Source organism: Ailuropoda melanoleuca, chromosome 1 (genome assembly GCF_002007445.2).
Source record: "Ailuropoda melanoleuca isolate Jingjing chromosome 1, ASM200744v2, whole genome shotgun sequence".
NCBI classification, from domain to species: domain Eukaryota; kingdom Metazoa; phylum Chordata; class Mammalia; order Carnivora; family Ursidae; genus Ailuropoda; species Ailuropoda melanoleuca.
Genome location: NC_048218.1, coordinates 103,733,085 through 103,750,556, shown reverse-complemented (window position 1 = coordinate 103,750,556; position 17,472 = coordinate 103,733,085). Strand labels below are relative to the sequence as shown.

Genomic DNA, 17,472 nt, shown 5'->3' with positions numbered 1-17,472 from the left:
GTAGTATGAAGAAGTTTTGTTCACAATCGATGGGAACCTGCAGACCAAAGGGTTAAATTTGGGGTGCCTCGGTCGTTCAGAAGCTTAAGTGTCTGCCTTCAGCTCAGGTCATGATCTCAGGGTCCTGAGATTGAGCCCTATGTCCGGATCTGCACTGAGCACCAAGTCTGCATGAGATTCTCTCTCCCTCTGCCCCTCTCATTTGTGCTCTCACTCTCAAAAATCTTAAAAAAAAAAAAAAAAAAAAAAAGTAGTCAAATTTGGGAAAGTCCAGATGGAAAAAGGCTGCACTACATGCTATATGAGCACTAAAATCTCTGCAGTTCCTTGGAGAGTTCTTAGAATTCTGGAACTAAGGTCATAAACATTACTTTGATCTCTTACACATCAATATTCAGGAAAGAAGTTCTCTACTGAACATTCCTCCAGTGGTGTGAAACCCCAAAGGAAAACGACGATTCCAGTCTCTCACACAGGTCAAACCAACATGGTAGGGTTGAGCTGACCTCCCTGGCCACCCAAGGCACAGCTATACAGCTGAACAGTATGTGCTCTAACCCCACGGGACAACTCTCATATGCCTGGCCACTATTTTTAGGTTACAACCCAGGCTGCCTTTCTTCTGTTAAAAAACAAAACAAAACAAAACCACCAAAAAAACAAAACAAAACAAAAAAACCCAACCAAAAAACACACAACTTTTCCACAAGTTTCTCTGGCCCAAACTGGACACCTTGTTTTTAACTGTGAGTTATTTCAAATCACAAATTCAGAGACTTGTAAACATGAGGCTTCTGTTCAATCCCCAGGGGGAAAGGATTCTTCATTCTGATATTTATGGTTCAAAAAAAGTTGTAATATTGTGGTTAGAACACAAAGAACCACTTATTAACTTCTTGCTATTATAAATAATAACAGCTCAGTCCAGGTTACTGTGACCTCTGACAGATCAAGGAAACAAGTTACTTTCTCCTCTTGTGATTACAGCACATTGCGAGAACTTTTTACCTTCTAATAAATGTCCTGGCACTCTGAGTTTCCCTTTCAATTCATTTAATTTCAACAATCTGTCAAAAAAGAGCCAATAAACAAATACTGAATTACATTTTGTTGGGTTTTTCGAACACTCCAACTGCAGAAATATAAAAAACATCTTGTGTTCCTCTCATCCTGACCACCCTGCTACTTTCCATATACCACAGGCCACCCATAGATACAAAGCCAGGGGGCAAAGCCGGCACGGTCTACTTGGAGCCAGTAGACAGGAGGGCGATGAGGCCTGATGAAGCACTTATGGACAAAATATAGTTCCTGTAAAAATTTAACGTTAAGGAAAGATTAAAAGCCCAAGTTAATTCTTCAACAAAATAAAAAGGGCCCATCTCTTTGGAATGCACTGTTTCCCGTCTGACACTGTAAAATGACAATGATGTGCAGTCCCATCATCTGCAAATGCAATTTACAAGACAGAAGGCTATACAGAATGAAGAGCATTCACAGGAAATGTGTTCCAATTTTAAAAACAAAACACTTGAGACAGAAACCTAGAACACATGATCACAAAGAAGACATCTGAATTCCATTTAACCTAAAGGAAAAGAGCTAATCAAGATTATGAGCAGGAAGAAGAAACTTAGCTTCCCTGACTCTGGCCAAGAGCAAAGGAAAAATAAGTGTCCCGTCCATCTGTGTTTTGGCTACAGTTGGCCTGTAAAAAGCAAAGAGGCTCTGAAAGTTCACAGCTACTCTCCGCCTCAGAACTGGACTGTTTGGGACAAACCACTCTAGTATTCCCAGAAGATACAAGTCGGAGAAGTCTACTATTGTATTACATAAAATCACCTGTTAAAAGTCTGGTTGCACATCCCCGCCTAACACCTTTAATAAATTACCTAAAAATAGAGAGTGATTCTTGCCTAAGAACTCAATTTAAGAGCAGCTTAAAACACTGTTATGATATTATGAAATGTGCCTATTTAACTCCAATTCCGAAGCCCCAAAATGTCAGCAGACACATGGGCTTATACTAGGAGCTATCAAAGAAGGCAAGGTGCTTTTGATCCTCAGAACTTATTTTTAAATAGGAAGGTATACATGATCATATATGTAAGACTGCTTTGTAATACTTGTTATTTATCATGAAGTTATAATTTATAAACTTCAAAGAACTTTAAATCAAACCCAAAGCCCTTATTTTAAAGGTCCAGAAACCTGCCTACGGTCACAGTGCTATTTAGTGGACGATTCCCTGGGCAGTTTTTCTTCATAGTAAAAATACTTGGGATAAATCAAAACCAAAACAAACTACTGCTTCTAGACTTCAAAAAACGCTAATCAACCTTTAAAAGGATACACTGTGGGGTTGAAGTTCTTCAATATAAAGAAGGAAGCAACAATGACCAAGACCAGGAACAGGGTGTTGTTATAGAAGATGGAAAATGTTGTAGCTTCATAATCAGCCACTTCGTTCTTCTTCCACAAGATTCTGTAGATAAACAAATCAATCAAGTTTATAAATACGTATTAAAATATTTTAAATACTACCTGGCTCTAGTTCACTATAAGGTAAGTTTTTCCTTAAGTATTCTGGACAGAATGTGTTTTTAATATTAAATTTAACCAGCATTGTGCCCTTCTTCCGGCTGAAAAAGATATTTTACTCTATTGATAAAAATAGCTGCTTGGTATATTACCTTTTTTCCCAGGCAATCAGGGCTTTGGAAGAAGGGACAGATTAACTGCAACTGGCTTGGTTTCATCAACAGCCTAAAGAGACATTGTTCTCTAGGTCCTCACCTAAAACAAACTCCATGATCAGTACCCAGATGAAGCTTTCCTGGCTGTTTGCTGGCTTAAGACTGTCAATAGCCTCCAGATTTCAGCCCTCAGTATTACACCTGAAGACAATCCCAAGGACAAAAACTAACCGTGGCTCATAGGCGCAGACTTATCTGCAACTATCTTTAGCCACCTTTACATAATTCAAACAAAGAATGTGCTTCAGCATTAGGAGGATTTTTTAACTTTTGTAAAACTCATTTACTTTTTAATCCATTTTACTCATTATGTTTTATTAATTGACTAAAACTTTTATCAACCTTTTACCTCTTCACACAGCAGCAAGAAGTTCTAGGGTGCCTGTGAATAAGGTAGCCTTTATTCCATTTGATTAATTAGGTTTGTAAAGCAGTTTTTAAAAGAGAAGGCTGTGACCCATTAGTGGGATGTGAAATCAATTGGGTGGATTCAACCCTCAGGAAAAGTAACTGAATGGAATGAGACCAGCATTTTTTTAAATAGAAAAATATCGAGGGTGGCCTGGGTGGCTCAGTTGGTTAAGCATCTGCCTTCAGCTCAGGTCGTGATCCCAGGATCTTGGGATGGAGTCCCCCATCAGGCTCGCAGGGAGCCTGCTTCTCCCTCTACCTGCCCCTCCTCCTGCTTGTGCTCTGTCAAAAAAATAAACAGAATCCTAAAAAAAAAAAAAAGGAGAGGAAGGAGAGAAAGGAAAGGAGAGAGAGAAAGGAAAGAAAGAAAAGAAGAATATCGAGTGCATCACCCACAGCAGGATAATTATTGTTTTGTGAAATGTCTGGATGGGTGCATGTTTGAGTGTATTTAGTAGAAAGGCGGGTACTTTATCATGGAATGTCATCAAAAAGGTTGAAAGCCACCACCAAGGATGCTTTGTCCTCCCCAAAGTTACACTAGTCTGGGCCCAGATGACCCCCTCCACCAATCCTAAGGACAGCACTACAGCTAATGTCATTGGCAACTGCTACATTTTATTCACCAAATGTTTTAATCCAAAGTCAAAAAGCTTATAAAGGAGTTCAGTGAAATGAACTTAACTTCATCACAAGAAGTTTGTGGTCTCTAACATAAATGCCATAGTTCCTTGATTCTATGGATACCATCAACTTAATAAAACTTCTATTTATTTTAAGTTAGAGAAGTAAAAGATATTACATTAAATGCAGCCATCAACTAGTAAACAGTTCCTGATTTCAGAGAAGTTGAAAGGTACATTTAAAAAACATGTGACTTGGAATTGGAGGAAATACATAATGTATTTATACCAGTTTACACAGGTATATAGAAATATATATTTATATATATATGAATATTTATATATATATATACTGGTATATATTTATAATGTATTTATACCAGTTTAACACTGATCAAAGAAAACGCCATCTCAGAAAAATGCGTAGCCCCAACATGGTTTAATGCTAGAAAACACTCAGAACAAGTGCCTCTGTCTTTAAGACTCTGGTACAAGATTCAACGCAGACAGGTTCCTTAAATAGGCTATTAGCATGCCTCTGCTATGTTCCTTAGATTATCCCACCTCCACAGGAGCACTTCTCCCTAACTCCTTGTCATGCCCTGAATCAGAACCATCTTCAAAACAGTACTGATGAAAAAAGTGGCTCAATCCTTTAGGTTACCCCAGCTCCCAATATGACCAGGTGTTACATCACTGTATACACAGGACTGTCTTGGACAGCTTTCAGAACTTTCTCTAGCCCAACCATATCCTGGTTCATTTAGAAAAAAATGAAGACCCCCCCCCAAATGCCCTCATCAGCAATAGTTCTGCCAAAGCTTCACTGGTAAGAAATCTAGCTTGGGAGAGCACTCCCAAGGAGTCATTTTTTCCAAGGAGCACTTCCTACAAGAGAAAGACTGAGACCAAACACAAGAACTGTTATAATCACATAATACTAAATGACAGACCATCGGTAAGTCAAGAAGAAATAACACTCACACCCTGGGATATGTATTAATGAATCTCCTCAGCTAATTTCCAACCTCGAATGGAGGGCAAAGCAGTTTCAAAGTGGCATGGGGCACATATCCCAAACGACTGCAGATGGGAGCTTTGAGACATACATATCTAGGCAAAGAGGTGTTGATAAGCCTTCTCTTAAACCTCTTGAAGCAACTTACTTTTCAGGAGAAAAATACTAGATCTCAGTGGGAGTCCTGGCCCCAGTTATCAGAGTCAATCATGAGTACACACCTGGATAAACTTCATATGTGGTTTTTGTGAAACAGTAATAGCACAAACTTCTAATGCCAAGAATAGAAATTTTATAATCTTCAGATACTCCGCATTTTATGTATCCATAAAACCTACACTTCATTCTCCTTTGAAATACTGACCTAGCCAATGGCAAAGACATTTCATTTCCAATTCCAACTCTGATCCAGTAGTAGTGACTACCTGAATACCATGCTGAGAAAAATCCTGAGACATATCCCAGTGCCAGACCATATCAGGCAATCTGCAGTGGAGACCCATTTGCCATCTCTGCTATCATTCATCACCTAAAACCTAGAGTTGTAACAAGCATTTTGAAATTGGGTAACTGTGATGTACACTCCAATTTAAGAACCACTTTTCTAATAAATACTATAATTTAGTAAAAAGATTTTTAAGTGTCCTAGATTCCCTACCTCTATCACCATGCAAAAATTTACAATCAGGAAGCTATGCAGCCAGACCTCATTAAAGCTGCTCCCTGAAAAAAGGCCTTCACTGTCAGTATTTTAATACCGTATCCTTCAGGAAGCACCTGGCTGGCTTAGTCGGTAGGGCATACAACTCTTGATCTCCAGTTTGTAGTTTCAGTCTCACACTGGGTGTAGAGATTACTTGGAAAAAATAAATAAAATCTTTTAAGAAAATTGTATCCTTTGGTTTTCAAAAAGGATCCATAGGTGATAACCATTTCTATGGTTCATTTTAGTGCCTTTTCAAAACCACTGTAGAAGACATTGTTCATTAAGTTACTCAGTGTCCCTTAAATAAGGATCCATTTGATAAAGTCCTCCCAAGATTTAGTGCCAGGAAAGTTTCTTCTCAGAAGGACTTACATGCTGCTTCTCATCAGACAATGAAAGTTTATGACCTCAGATGCTTACCCTGACACAGGGAAGCTTAGCGCTAAGTTCAATGCTCAACTCTGAGGTTTTTGTTCAGCCCACTCTTCTTACTTTTAAAGGTTTCTGACCTGTCAAAGTTGTACTGCTTTATTTCATATGCACTTTAATATGGCAAGTCTCCACAAAGTCTTTCTGGAGCAAAGTGGGTTAAAAATTCCATTTCACAAAGCACTTTGTAGATACTAAAACTTAAGATCTATGAAAACAACCTCAACTCGTGACTATATTAAACCCACATAACAACTCAAGCACAAGTTTATTCAATCAGAGACTTCTGCTACTCAGATATCAGACTATTAAGGCTTCTAAGCAGTTGGCAATAAAATCGAGGGTTTAAGGGCTAACAACTGTGGCACAGATTGGGCACCAGGAGAGAAACCAAGTTGTTTTCTTTTTCCCCAACCAACGCAGATAACCAAGAACTGGCTGTCCCTAGGGAAGCTCAGGCATGGAAATACCACCACCTAAAAATGCTAACACCAACACAATGTAAACTCTTCAGACCCAGAGGGGTGAAGTGAGATGCTCAAGGTCGCAGAGCTCCCAAGCGGCAGAGCCAGCACTGGCTAAAGCTCTGCAGCCTCCTAAACTCCAGGACAGCAGTGAGGAGAAGCTCTCGAGCCATACTGCCCAAGCTCTTATTTTGGACTGACCACCGCACACGAATGTATGCCTTTGGGCAAGTTACCCAAGCTTTGTGTACCTCAGTTTCTTCAGATATAAAGTGGAAATAATAGCCCTACCTCTCAAAGCTCTTTAAATAAATGAACTGTGTATAACACAAAGAAAAGCATCTGGTGGTAGTAAAAACTCAAAATATAAGTATGATTGTTATGCCCTTACCAGTCGTCTACATATCAACGTTTAACCTCAGGCAATTTCACTATCCACATTCTCCAGGCAAAGACCAAAGCTTAATTTTTTACAAAGTATCCCCTTTTTTGATTATCACCAACACTTTAGAAGTCCAACCTCTCATCTTTTTCCTTTCGAGACATCTTTCTGTTATCAGCTTCAGAAAGCTTTCGAGTCACTTCTTTGGAAACAGCATCCTCTCTCTTCTGTGCTACTCTGGAAAAAAAGAAAAAAAAAAGAAAAAAGTTTCCGCATGCTCCAGGAATAAACATCACATTATCTCAAACACTCTGTGCTCGTATTTTGTATTGGCAACTATACAATGTTTTACATTTCAAGAAATATTCTTGACAGAAAATTCCAAGTTTATTGTACTGTAATAGCCAAAAGAGAGTTCAAGAACTTCCAAGATGGAATTTATTAGTTACAGGTTTTGATTTCTGCTTAAAAGCGGTAATTTTCCAAAGTTTAGGTATTTAAATAAGTCGAATGCTTTTAGCACAATTTAGTTACAAATCATCGTAACTCCATTTTGTTTTAACCTATTTATTTATTCAACAAATAAATTTGATAAGGCACTGGCAAATGATACAGGATTTCAATTCTAGTAAACAAAAGTAAAGTAGGCTTAAAAAACAAAAGGGGAGGGACGCCTGGGTGGCTCAGTTGGTTAAGCGTCTGCCTTTGCCTCATGATCCTAGAGTCCTGGAATAGCGACCCGCATCGGGCTCCTTGCTCAGCAGGGAGCCTGCTTCTCCCTCTGCCTGCTGTCCCCCTGCTTCTGTGCGCTCTCACTCTCTCTGGCTAATAAATAAAATCATTATTTTAAAAAAAGGAATTGTTGACAAGGATGCGGAGAAAGGGGAACCCTCCTACACTGCTGGGAATGCAAACTGGTGCAGCCACTCTGGAAAACCATATGGAGGTTCCTCAAAAAGTTGAAAACAGAGCTACCCTACGACCCAGCAATTGCACTACTGGGTATTTAACCCAAAGACACAAATGCAGTGATCCAAAGGGGCACCTGCATCCCAGTGTTCATAGCAGCAATGTCCACAACAGCCAAACTATGGAAAGAGCCCAGATGTCCACTGACAGATGGATAAAGAAGATGTGTGGGGGGTGTGTGTGTGTATACGTATGTGTATGTATACATATGTTGTATATATACAAACATGTATACGTATATATGTATACATACCCACACACACCTGAATATTACATAGCCATCAAAAAAATGAAATCTTACCATTTGCAAGGATGTGGATGGAACTAGAGGGTATTATGCTAAGTGAAATAAGTCAATCAGAGAAATACAATTATCATAGGATCTTACTGATATGTGGAATTTAAGAAACAAAACAGGATCATAGGGGAAGAGAGGAAAAATAAGATGAAATCAGGAGGGAGACAAACCGTAAGAGACTCTTAACCATAGGAAACAAACTGAGAGTTGCTGGAGGGGAGGGGAGATGAGGGATGGGGTAACTGGTTGATGGACATTAAGGAGGGCATGTGATAAGACTGATGAATCACAGGCCTGTACCTCTGAAACCAATATTATATGTTAGTTAATTGAGTTTAAATTAAAAAAAGTTTTAAAAAATTACAAAGCAGAATAAAATAAAAATTAAAAAAGGGGAATTAACAGCTGTAACAATACTGTTAACTCTACTCCAAAGAACAATTTCACTAAAAATAAATAATACCACAAAGTCAGAGCTCAATCCTACCACTTTTAACTTAACGAACCACTGGTTGTACGAAAAGATAATATGGAATTAGCCAGAAAAAGCTAAGTGTTATTCAAGGAATCAGAGCAGAATATTCAGTGACAAGTCAAAAAAAAAAAAAAAAAAAAAATAAGTATATTCATCAGAAAATCTATAAAGTGAATTTTATCAGATGAGATTGCTAGTTAAAGAGAGGATAAAATTTAACCTGCAATGAAATATAAAAAGCCTCCCAAAGTTCATGACATTTAAATTCAACATGGCGTATTTTTCATAATATAAGAGAAACTGGTTAGCCATAATTATAGAAGAAAAATAACTGATAAAAGCAAAATCTAACAATTACCTACACAGTCCCACTATGAAAATGTTCAACACAATATTGATATATTAAAAGCAACAAGATGGAAATCTGTTCACTCTATGTTCAATTAATTAATCCCTCATTACTATGCTATATTTAGTTCTGGTTAGTGTACCAAGGAAAGGTGTAGAGAAATCACGATGGATTCCTGAAAAGAAAGCCCAACATCATTCAAGTCAACAGTTTTCAACCTCTAACCACAAGAGCTTCTGGGATACAAATTAAATCCAGATTCCCTCAGGGCACCTGGGTGGCTCAGCCGGTTAAGTGTCTGCCTTCCTAAGTGTCTGCCTTCCGCTCAGGTCATGATCCCAGAGTCCTAGAATCAAGTTCAAGTCCCATAACGGGCTCCTTGCTCATTGGGGAGCCTGCGTCTCCTTCTGCCTGCCGCTCCCCTTGCTTGTGCCCTCTAATAAATAAATCTTTAAAAAAATATAAACAAACACAAATTCCCAAAGATCCAATTCACCTGATTCATTTTATTATGTAAAAGTTCTATTCTTAAGGGCAGAGGACTTATCTCTGAAGCTCTCTAGCAGACCAGGCACTCAATTAAGGTTTCTTGAACTTTGCATAAGACTACTTTTTTCTAAGAAAGGCCAGCTGATAAGAAATGAATGGTTTACAGCAGCAACATTTCTGAGCTGAAAAGAGGGGGAAAAATACACATAAATATATACCCCCTCAATCAGGATGGTAAGTCATAGGAATAAACTATTTTCAAAAGAGTTGGCTATCTCCAAGTATCTTTAGGACAAATATTCAATCATCTGTTCACGGAACAAATCTTCCTGAAGAGACCAAACCAGATTAACTAGTTAATTTCTCTTCCAGATCTAAAATTCTATCGTCACCTAACAGACCTGTAACAACCTGTTAGGTTTATTACAACTCAAAAAGTCCTGCCCTCCGTCTTAGGGCTCTTAGAAAGTAAGTCTCAATGCTGCATGCTCTAAAACAAGACAAAGGTCACACCAGTGCCCCAGCACTCCACCAAATGAGATAATCCACAAAAATCAACGGTTTCTTCTTCTATTATTATTTTTTTAAACATTATTTCAGAAACTTCCCAGAATAAAAAAGAAAAACACCATCTACTTAATTTCTTAAAGAAAAACATCTTTGCAAACATTTTTTTAAAGTCATGCCACCTTAAAAAAAATTCCTACGGGCTCTCTCACCCCCAATCTCTCCAACACTGCACATAAACATTTATTATGCGCCAGATACTATGCTTAACATGTCACCTGTATCATCTTATTTAATCCTCACCACCTATGAGGTACCATTAGTAACCCCATTTTACAGCTCAGGAATCTGACGTCTAAAAAGATGAAATGTAAAAAAAATAAAAAGATGAAATGTGTGCTCGAGGCTATACATTTAAGAAAAGCAGAGCCGGGACTGGAATCTAGACTGCCAACCCATAAGCCATCTTCCCTCTATTAAGAACACCTACCCATACTCTGCATCTTCCTGGGTCTTTGAGCTTTAACACATCTTGTAAATCTGTAGGAATTCTATATGAGTGACAGTGTTTAACATTAAATCAAAACTATGATTAAAAAAACTATTCCACTGAGAGAACCTATTAAGTCAGTAACTGAAATTTTACTCAACTAAATGTACCATTAACTGTTTCAAGGGACAAAAGACACGGCAATGGCCCTCAAGAAGCCTAGAGTAGAAATGAGAAAGTTAAAAAAAACAATTTTAATTCCAAAAAGGTTAATGAAAAATACTATGCAGAACAAGTAAAAAACCATCAAGTCTCAAAGCGTGTGAGTTCCAAGGATATCACAAAGGATAGGTCGGACAAGGTGCCCACATCTGAGGGCTTCAGTACGCATAGATGGCCACACCTCACAAAAGACAGCCCAGAACAATGGAGTCCAAGAGAGGCTGAAACCGGAATGACAGTTGGTGAAGACCAAGCAGAAACACAATAAAGATAATCACTCTGCTGGTCTCGCAGAAAGGCAGTCATACAAACCTGAGCTCCCATGGGTCTAAGACAACAGCAAAGACGCTGAAGGCAGTTTTATTTATTCATACAATAAATCCCTATTAACTGAGATCATCTCAACATGTTTCTTTTCTTTTTTTTAAAGATCTATATATCTGAGAGAGAGAGCCAGCATGAATGGGGGGAAGCAGCAGAGGGAGAGAATATCCAAGCACACTACCACTGAGCATGGAGCCTGGACACCAGGCTTGATCTCAGGACCCTGGGATCATGACTGAGCCGAAACCAAGAGTCGGCCACTTAATGAACTGCACCATCCAGGTGCCCCTCATCTCAACATGTTTCTACTCCTTGTCACCACAAAGAGCCTAACGTAGAAACAACAAACTTAGAAAGGATTTCTATAACATGTGATCTTAAATTAGAGGAAATATGATAGTCTCTTACATTTTTACACACTTGTAAGAAAAAATTTAATTAGCATTAAAAATGGCCGAATTAGGGGCACCTGGATGGCTCAGTCGTTAAGCGTCTGCCTTCAGCTCAGGTCATGATCCCTGGGCCCTGGGATTGAGTCCTGAGGGTTCCCCGCTCAGCGGGAAGCTTGCTTCTCCCTCTCCCACTCCCCCTGCTTGTGTTCCCTCTCTTGCTGTCTCTGTCCAAAAAAAAAAAAAAAAAAAAAAAAAAGGCTTCTTTCATGTCCCAAAATAGTACAGGGAGAACCAGAACTATTCTTTACGGAAAGAATTTCATTTGGCTTTAGCAATGTTAATTTACTTGGTTTGTTTTTCTGATAAACCCCATGATTAAGGCTAATGCTCAACTAATTCCACCCTCAAAACCTACTTCTATAAGCGTCAGAAGCACTATCTCTGCTTCACTTAGCTAATAATTCTTTATAACATTAATATGCCTATATACATATACAGCTCAAACTGATACCTACTGAAAACAAGACACACAAATCGTCTTTAAGACATCCTTCTATAAAAAAATGCAACATGTAATATATACTTTTGCTTGAGAAATATACTTACTTGTGCTTGAGAACAAATTTCACATTTTTGTATGCAAAGGCTACCAAATAAGTGCTTACTAGGGTCATCACACTATAGAGAACAGCAGACTGAATAAGATCCATATGCCATATTCGCCAATATAACCCTGAATTAAGATAGAAAGGGGGGGGTACAAGAAGGAACAAAACATTACCACCAGTTACAAAGGCCTGCTCAATTAATTATAGCTAAGTCTATAAAATACAGCCCAGGTCATCTAACACAGTATAAGTGGATCTTCAGAAGTTATATAAAGTTACAATCTCAAACTCTCCTAGTTCAGAAAACTCGAAAAACAGAACCTTCCCATTACTAGTCCAGATGAGATTTCTGCTTCTTCTAAAATGAAAATAAACTCTGGATCCAAAAAAAAAAAAACAAAAAAAAAACCAACACAATTCAGACCAAGTTTCATTCATAAGAGTACTATTAAGCTAAGTACAGGCTGTTCCAAAACGCCACGGGCCGCCCAAGCCATAGTTTGCATGCTGACGTGGCTATCTGCAATCAAGGCAGTGCTCTGCGCGGCCTGTGAAGTTTTTAAAACGCCAAAAGAAAAGGAAACTTAACTGCCCCAAAAACGCAGCAGTGTGAGGCAGGAGATTCAAATTCAGAAAACCCGAGCTATAAAAACAACTTTGCCCAAGTCTGCAAAGTTCTTCCATCCAAGTGAGAATTCCAAAATTGTCCTAATAGCATTAAAAAGTTTAAACAAGTTGGAGCGCCGGCTCCTGGCACTGGGGCAGCCTCTCACCGAATTAGGAAAATGATGTTCAGCAGTGTGAAGTGCTTCACCTAAAGCTACACTTCTAATTCAGTTCGAGGGTTAACGGGAATTTGACTCTCGCCTAATTCATTAGTTTTTCCAAAATAAGTAAACGATACGGTTTTAAAGCTCGAAACGGCAAAACAATTGTGGGTAAAAAACAAGACAGCACATTACATATATCCATATGTTAGCACAAAAATAACCCGACTGTTTTCAGATTAGGGGCCGCCATCCCAGAACTAGTAAATCACAGTCTCTGGGAGTGGGGCCACAAGTGACTTTTCTGTGACGCCACCCACCACTACCCCCGTTGAGAATACTGAAGCCCCCATAAGCTACGTGCTATCCCCGTGCTCAGGACGGACTGGGGACAGCCGCGGGCCTCAGCGCTAACTCCCGCCAGTCGGCCGGGCCCTGCCACGTCCCCGCCCAGACCGGCCCGCCGGCGGCCTCCACGGCCCGCCTGCTCCCGGCGCTCACAGATGGGGATGGCGGACACGATGAAGGCATTGCCGAAAAAGAGCGCGGAGGACTTGGCCGAGAGGTTGCGGCTGAAATCCTGCAGAAGCAAATCCTCCTCGGACTGCTGCTTGGAGCCTCCTTTGGGAGCCATGGTGGTGCGGAGCCTCGAGCCTGGGAGGCCGAGCGAGGTAAACGCCGCTGGCACCTCCCCCGCGGCCGCCGTATCCACTAACGACCCGTCAGCGCTATGCGCGGAGGCGGGACGCGGCGCGAGAGCAAGCTTGCTCAGGATTGGGCCCCGCTTTGTACGTTTCCCGACGACATTCGGCAAGCCGGCCACACTTCCGGGTTCCTGGCCAGCCCCTTGGCTTGTCAGCTTCAAGAAGAAGGCGGGGTTTGTAGTTTCATGGATGCTTTTTTTTTTTTAATAAAGAAAACTTTATTGACATTCCACTTTACAGGCGCTCTCACGCTTTCCAAGTCGTTGGCGTTCCAAAATAGGAAGCTGTTCTGGCCTCAAGTCGTTCAATCAGGGCACTAGAGGAGGAAGTGAAGAAAGGAAGAGCTAAACCCGTGTAAGTCCTTTCCCCTTTACACATCCATTATCTCATTAAATATACTCGAAATCGTTTGACAGGCACATCGTTGTCCCCATTTTGCAGGTGAGGACCCTGAGGGCGAAAGCCCGGCAGTGCTAGACTCCAGGGCGTTGACTGTTTGACAAAGTAACAGTCTACCTTTTCACAAAAAGAAGGCACTTTGCCTATTAAGGAGCTCTTGGTCTCCTTGATGAATATTTAACATGAGTCTAATACATTTACAAATCACAGTTTGTTTCAACTCAATCTTTAGAGTAATGTGGACTCCACAGCAATGCTAAATAAAGCATAATACTAAGTAAAGAACATCTTGGCTAGATAGGCCTCCTCTGAAGCTCAGAAAATTGAATATGCCTGTTAAAACAACTAGATACCATTTTTAGCTCATTGCATTATCACTTTTTCTTTTAAAAAAAATACTCAACCACTTCATTCACAGCAAAAACTTCTTTCATCACTGGCATCAGGCAAACTTCTCCAACCTTCAGCTTCCCTATCAACAGATTAGTAGATCTTTCATCTTAATTTCATCCAAATTGCAATTGACTTCCACGGTTTCCATTCTAATGAAGCTTTCTGTCTGAAACTTTTCAGTCTAGTCTCTATATAGACACCATAGTGAGTTTTACTGAAATATAAGTCTTTCATATAAATGCCAGAAGTCTTCATCAATAACAGCAAAATGAGAAAGAAAAAATAGTCCATCTAGTGATTTTTTGCAGAAACTTAAGTATTCACTTAAAAATATCTGCAATACGTCCTTTTAAAATGGCACAATGCTCTTTTATTATGCAATGGTGGTGAGAGAGAAGAAACTTTCTCTTCCAACATACTCCCCTCCCAGTTTTTTCTACCATCGTAGATCACACCATTTTTTACCCATTAGTTCAGACTAACATGCTAATTGTCAACACTAATGCCTTTCTTTCCCTCTCCATCTGTGACCAATTCATCAGCAAAACGTTTTGGATCTGTTTCTATACCTAGATTTCTTGTTTACTCTTCATAAATCTAGGATATAAAAAGATAAAACCAGAAAACTGTAAGATCAATAGGGACAAAAATCAAGATATTTAAAAGTAAATAAAAAACAATGAGGAAATTAAGAAGAATTATACCCGAGAAAAGTATTTAAACAAAATAGCAAAGATAAAAGTTTGAAATGTTAAGTAGATTAAAAAAGCATTAAAATTGAAATGATCAAAAGGAGGTAGCCGAGAATTAATACACTTTGCAAACTAAGACTAAAAACTGAATATAATAAACAGAAGGGAATCTAAAATAGTAGGAATTCAAATTTTTTATAGGGTAAGATAAAGAAATATGTAACCAATGATGTTAACTACAGAGGTTTTTTGGTGATGGTAACAATGAAGACATGAAGATAGCACACTAGAAGTACTAGAACAGTGTTTTCTCATAGCAAATGCAATCTAGTTCCTTTTGAAGAATTGCAAAATCTAAGGTTCACCTATATGTGGCATATATGACCATGGCTCATTAGACAAGCAGAGTAAAAGGTGTGCTGGAAAAAACGGAAGGGTAGGCAATAGATTCTATGCCAAGACTGCAATATATTTTGGCTATTTCGATATAGTTCAACTCTATGAAGGAACCAGATAGACTAGAGTCCATCCCAGCTTGATTCTGATCTGTGAATTTAAGGCTTAACATTTCCATCACTTCATATTTGGGTTGGGGAAAAGGGGGGGGGGATTTAAAGAAATATATTTATTACTGGCAGGGACAAGGATAAATTTCTCTCGTCCATTGCTGATGGTTTTGTGGAAGGAAATCCAACAAGTTAAAAATTAATATACCTTTCTTGTGACAGACACTGCAAATTGCCTAGCCAGTAAAGAAAAACACAGCTTTTCACTGGGACCTTATGAAAAAAACAGATAAGGGTGCATGGGTTGCTGGGTCAGTTAAGCACCTGCCTTCTGTTCAGGTCATGATCCCAGAGTCCTGGGATGGACCCCCACATTGGCTACGCTGCTCAGTGGGGAGTCTGCTTCTCCTCCTCCCTCTGCCCCTCCCCAGCTTGCACTCGTTCTCTCTCAAATAAATAAAATCTTAAAAAAAAATAACTTAATCATCATGGGCTACTCTGGGGTGGGAGGGGAGGGGAGAAGCTCTCCGTTACACAAAGTCCATTTGAAATGCAAATCTCATTACGGAAATGATTTTTGAAAGAAGAGATTAAACACTTCTATTAGCTTCTAGGTATAATGTTTTAAAGTCCCACCTGGGAGATTACTTACTCAGCCAAACTACATATTTCAGGCACTGGTATGCGATTAATTCATTGGTTCATCTCTTCATTTGGCTGAGATTTATTGAGAAGTTACTATGTGAAAGGTACTGTGCTAGAGCCTTAGAAATATCCAAATAACAATCATAATTATTATAATAACCAATGTTTATTAGTCTTTGTTATACATGCAGCTCTATGCTAGGCTCTTGATATATCCTCTAATTTAATTCTTACAGCAACAGTATGAGATATATGTTATTGTCCCCATTTCTCAGATAAAGAAACGGAGGCACAGATTAGTAAACTAGCTCACCTAAGATCCCACAACTGTAATTGGTGGAGTCAAGTTATGAACCCCAGGGAATCGGACTCTAGGACGTACACTCTCAACCGCACATGAGTTCTGGTCTCGGTACCGGCAGAGTCTCAAGATCTAAGTGCTTGCCCCCCCTCCCGCCCTATTTTGAGCAAACAGCTGAGGGTAGTTTGTTGTGTGCCAGGTGCCATGCAGAGTCCTGTCACATTGCAGCTCTGGCCAGCACAACCTCACACAGATAAGATCCTGCACCAAAGGCATAGGCAAACCTCAGTGAGCAAGCCTGGGCTCTCACAGTGGAGTCTGTCTCCAAGAGTGTGGAAATAAGAGGTCAGAAAGAAACACAGTTGTTAGAGGCGTACAGAAACAGAGCCAACTAAGAGGTGGAAACCATAAACCATAACTCACCAGCAGCCATAAATTAAAGAAAGGGAAATTAGATGCTCAAAGGGCCTCAGGGCTTTCTCATTTCCCTCTGTAAGCCTGAACAACACCTGCAACAAAGCAAAAACACTCACTTCAAAACTGAAAAACAAAAATGAAAACATAACAAGTTAGAAATATAGTAAAATAAATATAAATATATTTTACATACAAACAAAAAAGATGAATAATTGTGTTCAACATAACTCAGCAATTTATCACCTCTTCCCCAAAATGTTTAAGGCAAAGGTAACAAACTCAAATGCATACACGATCGAGACAAGTAACCTGTGACATAATAAAAATATGTACTTGGTCTCTGCCCAGCTTCCTGACATAGAATTCCTAAAATCCTTGGAATTATTTGAGTGATAGGAGAGGAGCATCTCTTGTTTTTTGTTTTTATAAGCCCCTGTTAACCACACCTGAGTTTATGTTAATGAGCTGGCTCTTCCAGCATGGGGGCTTGTTGCACTAGGAGCCAACCTCGAGATTAAAGAGGATTGGAACTTCAACCCCACTCCACCACCACCGCTGGGGAGAAGAGAGTAGAGAGGGGCTGGAGACTGAATCACCAATGGCTAATGATTTAATCAATCATCCCTGCATAAGGGAGCCTCCATAAAAACCCTTAATGGGATGCAGAGAGCCTCTGCTGGGAAGGCGGGGTGCCCAGAGAAAGCACGGTGGCTCTGTGCCTTTTCCTGAATACTTT

The 17,472-nt window shown here is 39.6% G+C and overlaps 1 protein-coding gene and 1 long non-coding RNA gene across 3 annotated transcripts in view; one reads left to right on the top strand and one right to left on the bottom strand.

Annotated features, from left to right (window-relative positions):
• Nucleotides 1-710: 710 nt before the first annotated feature.
• Nucleotides 711-13,394, bottom strand: SSR3 (signal sequence receptor subunit 3). The gene is made up of 5 exons (XM_002922433.4): nt 13,181-13,394; nt 11,911-12,037; nt 6,928-7,026; nt 2,354-2,485; nt 711-1,311 (listed from the first exon to the last, which is right to left on the bottom strand). Exons 1-5 carry the CDS (start codon nt 13,311-13,313, stop codon nt 1,245-1,247), a joined length of 558 nt encoding a protein of 185 aa, XP_002922479.1. The 5' UTR covers nt 13,314-13,394; the 3' UTR covers nt 711-1,244.
• A 116-nt stretch (nt 13,395-13,510) lies between these two features.
• LOC117802984 overlaps nt 13,511-17,472 on the top strand; it is a 32,025-nt gene continuing 28,063 nt past the window's right edge. For both annotated transcript variants that reach the window (XR_004626498.1, XR_004626500.1), the window contains exon 1: nt 13,511-13,737. This is a non-coding gene — a long non-coding RNA (uncharacterized LOC117802984). The remainder of the gene's footprint in view (nt 13,738-17,472) is intronic.

What these genes read in the sequence shown, in the direction of transcription:
- SSR3 (XM_002922433.4), bottom strand. Translation starts at nt 13,313, where the DNA reads ATGGCTCCCAAAGGAGGCTCCAAGCAGCAGTCCGAGGAGGATTTGCTT. An exon ending in CGTGTCCGCCATCCCCATCT is followed by an intron (nt 12,038 to 13,180) that starts GTGAGCGCCGGG and finishes ATCTTAATTCAG; the next exon opens with GGTTATATTGGCGAATATGG. An exon ending in CGAAAGGAAAAAGATGAGAG is followed by an intron (nt 2,486 to 6,927) that starts GTTGGACTTCTA and finishes GTTTATCTACAG; the next exon opens with AATCTTGTGGAAGAAGAACG.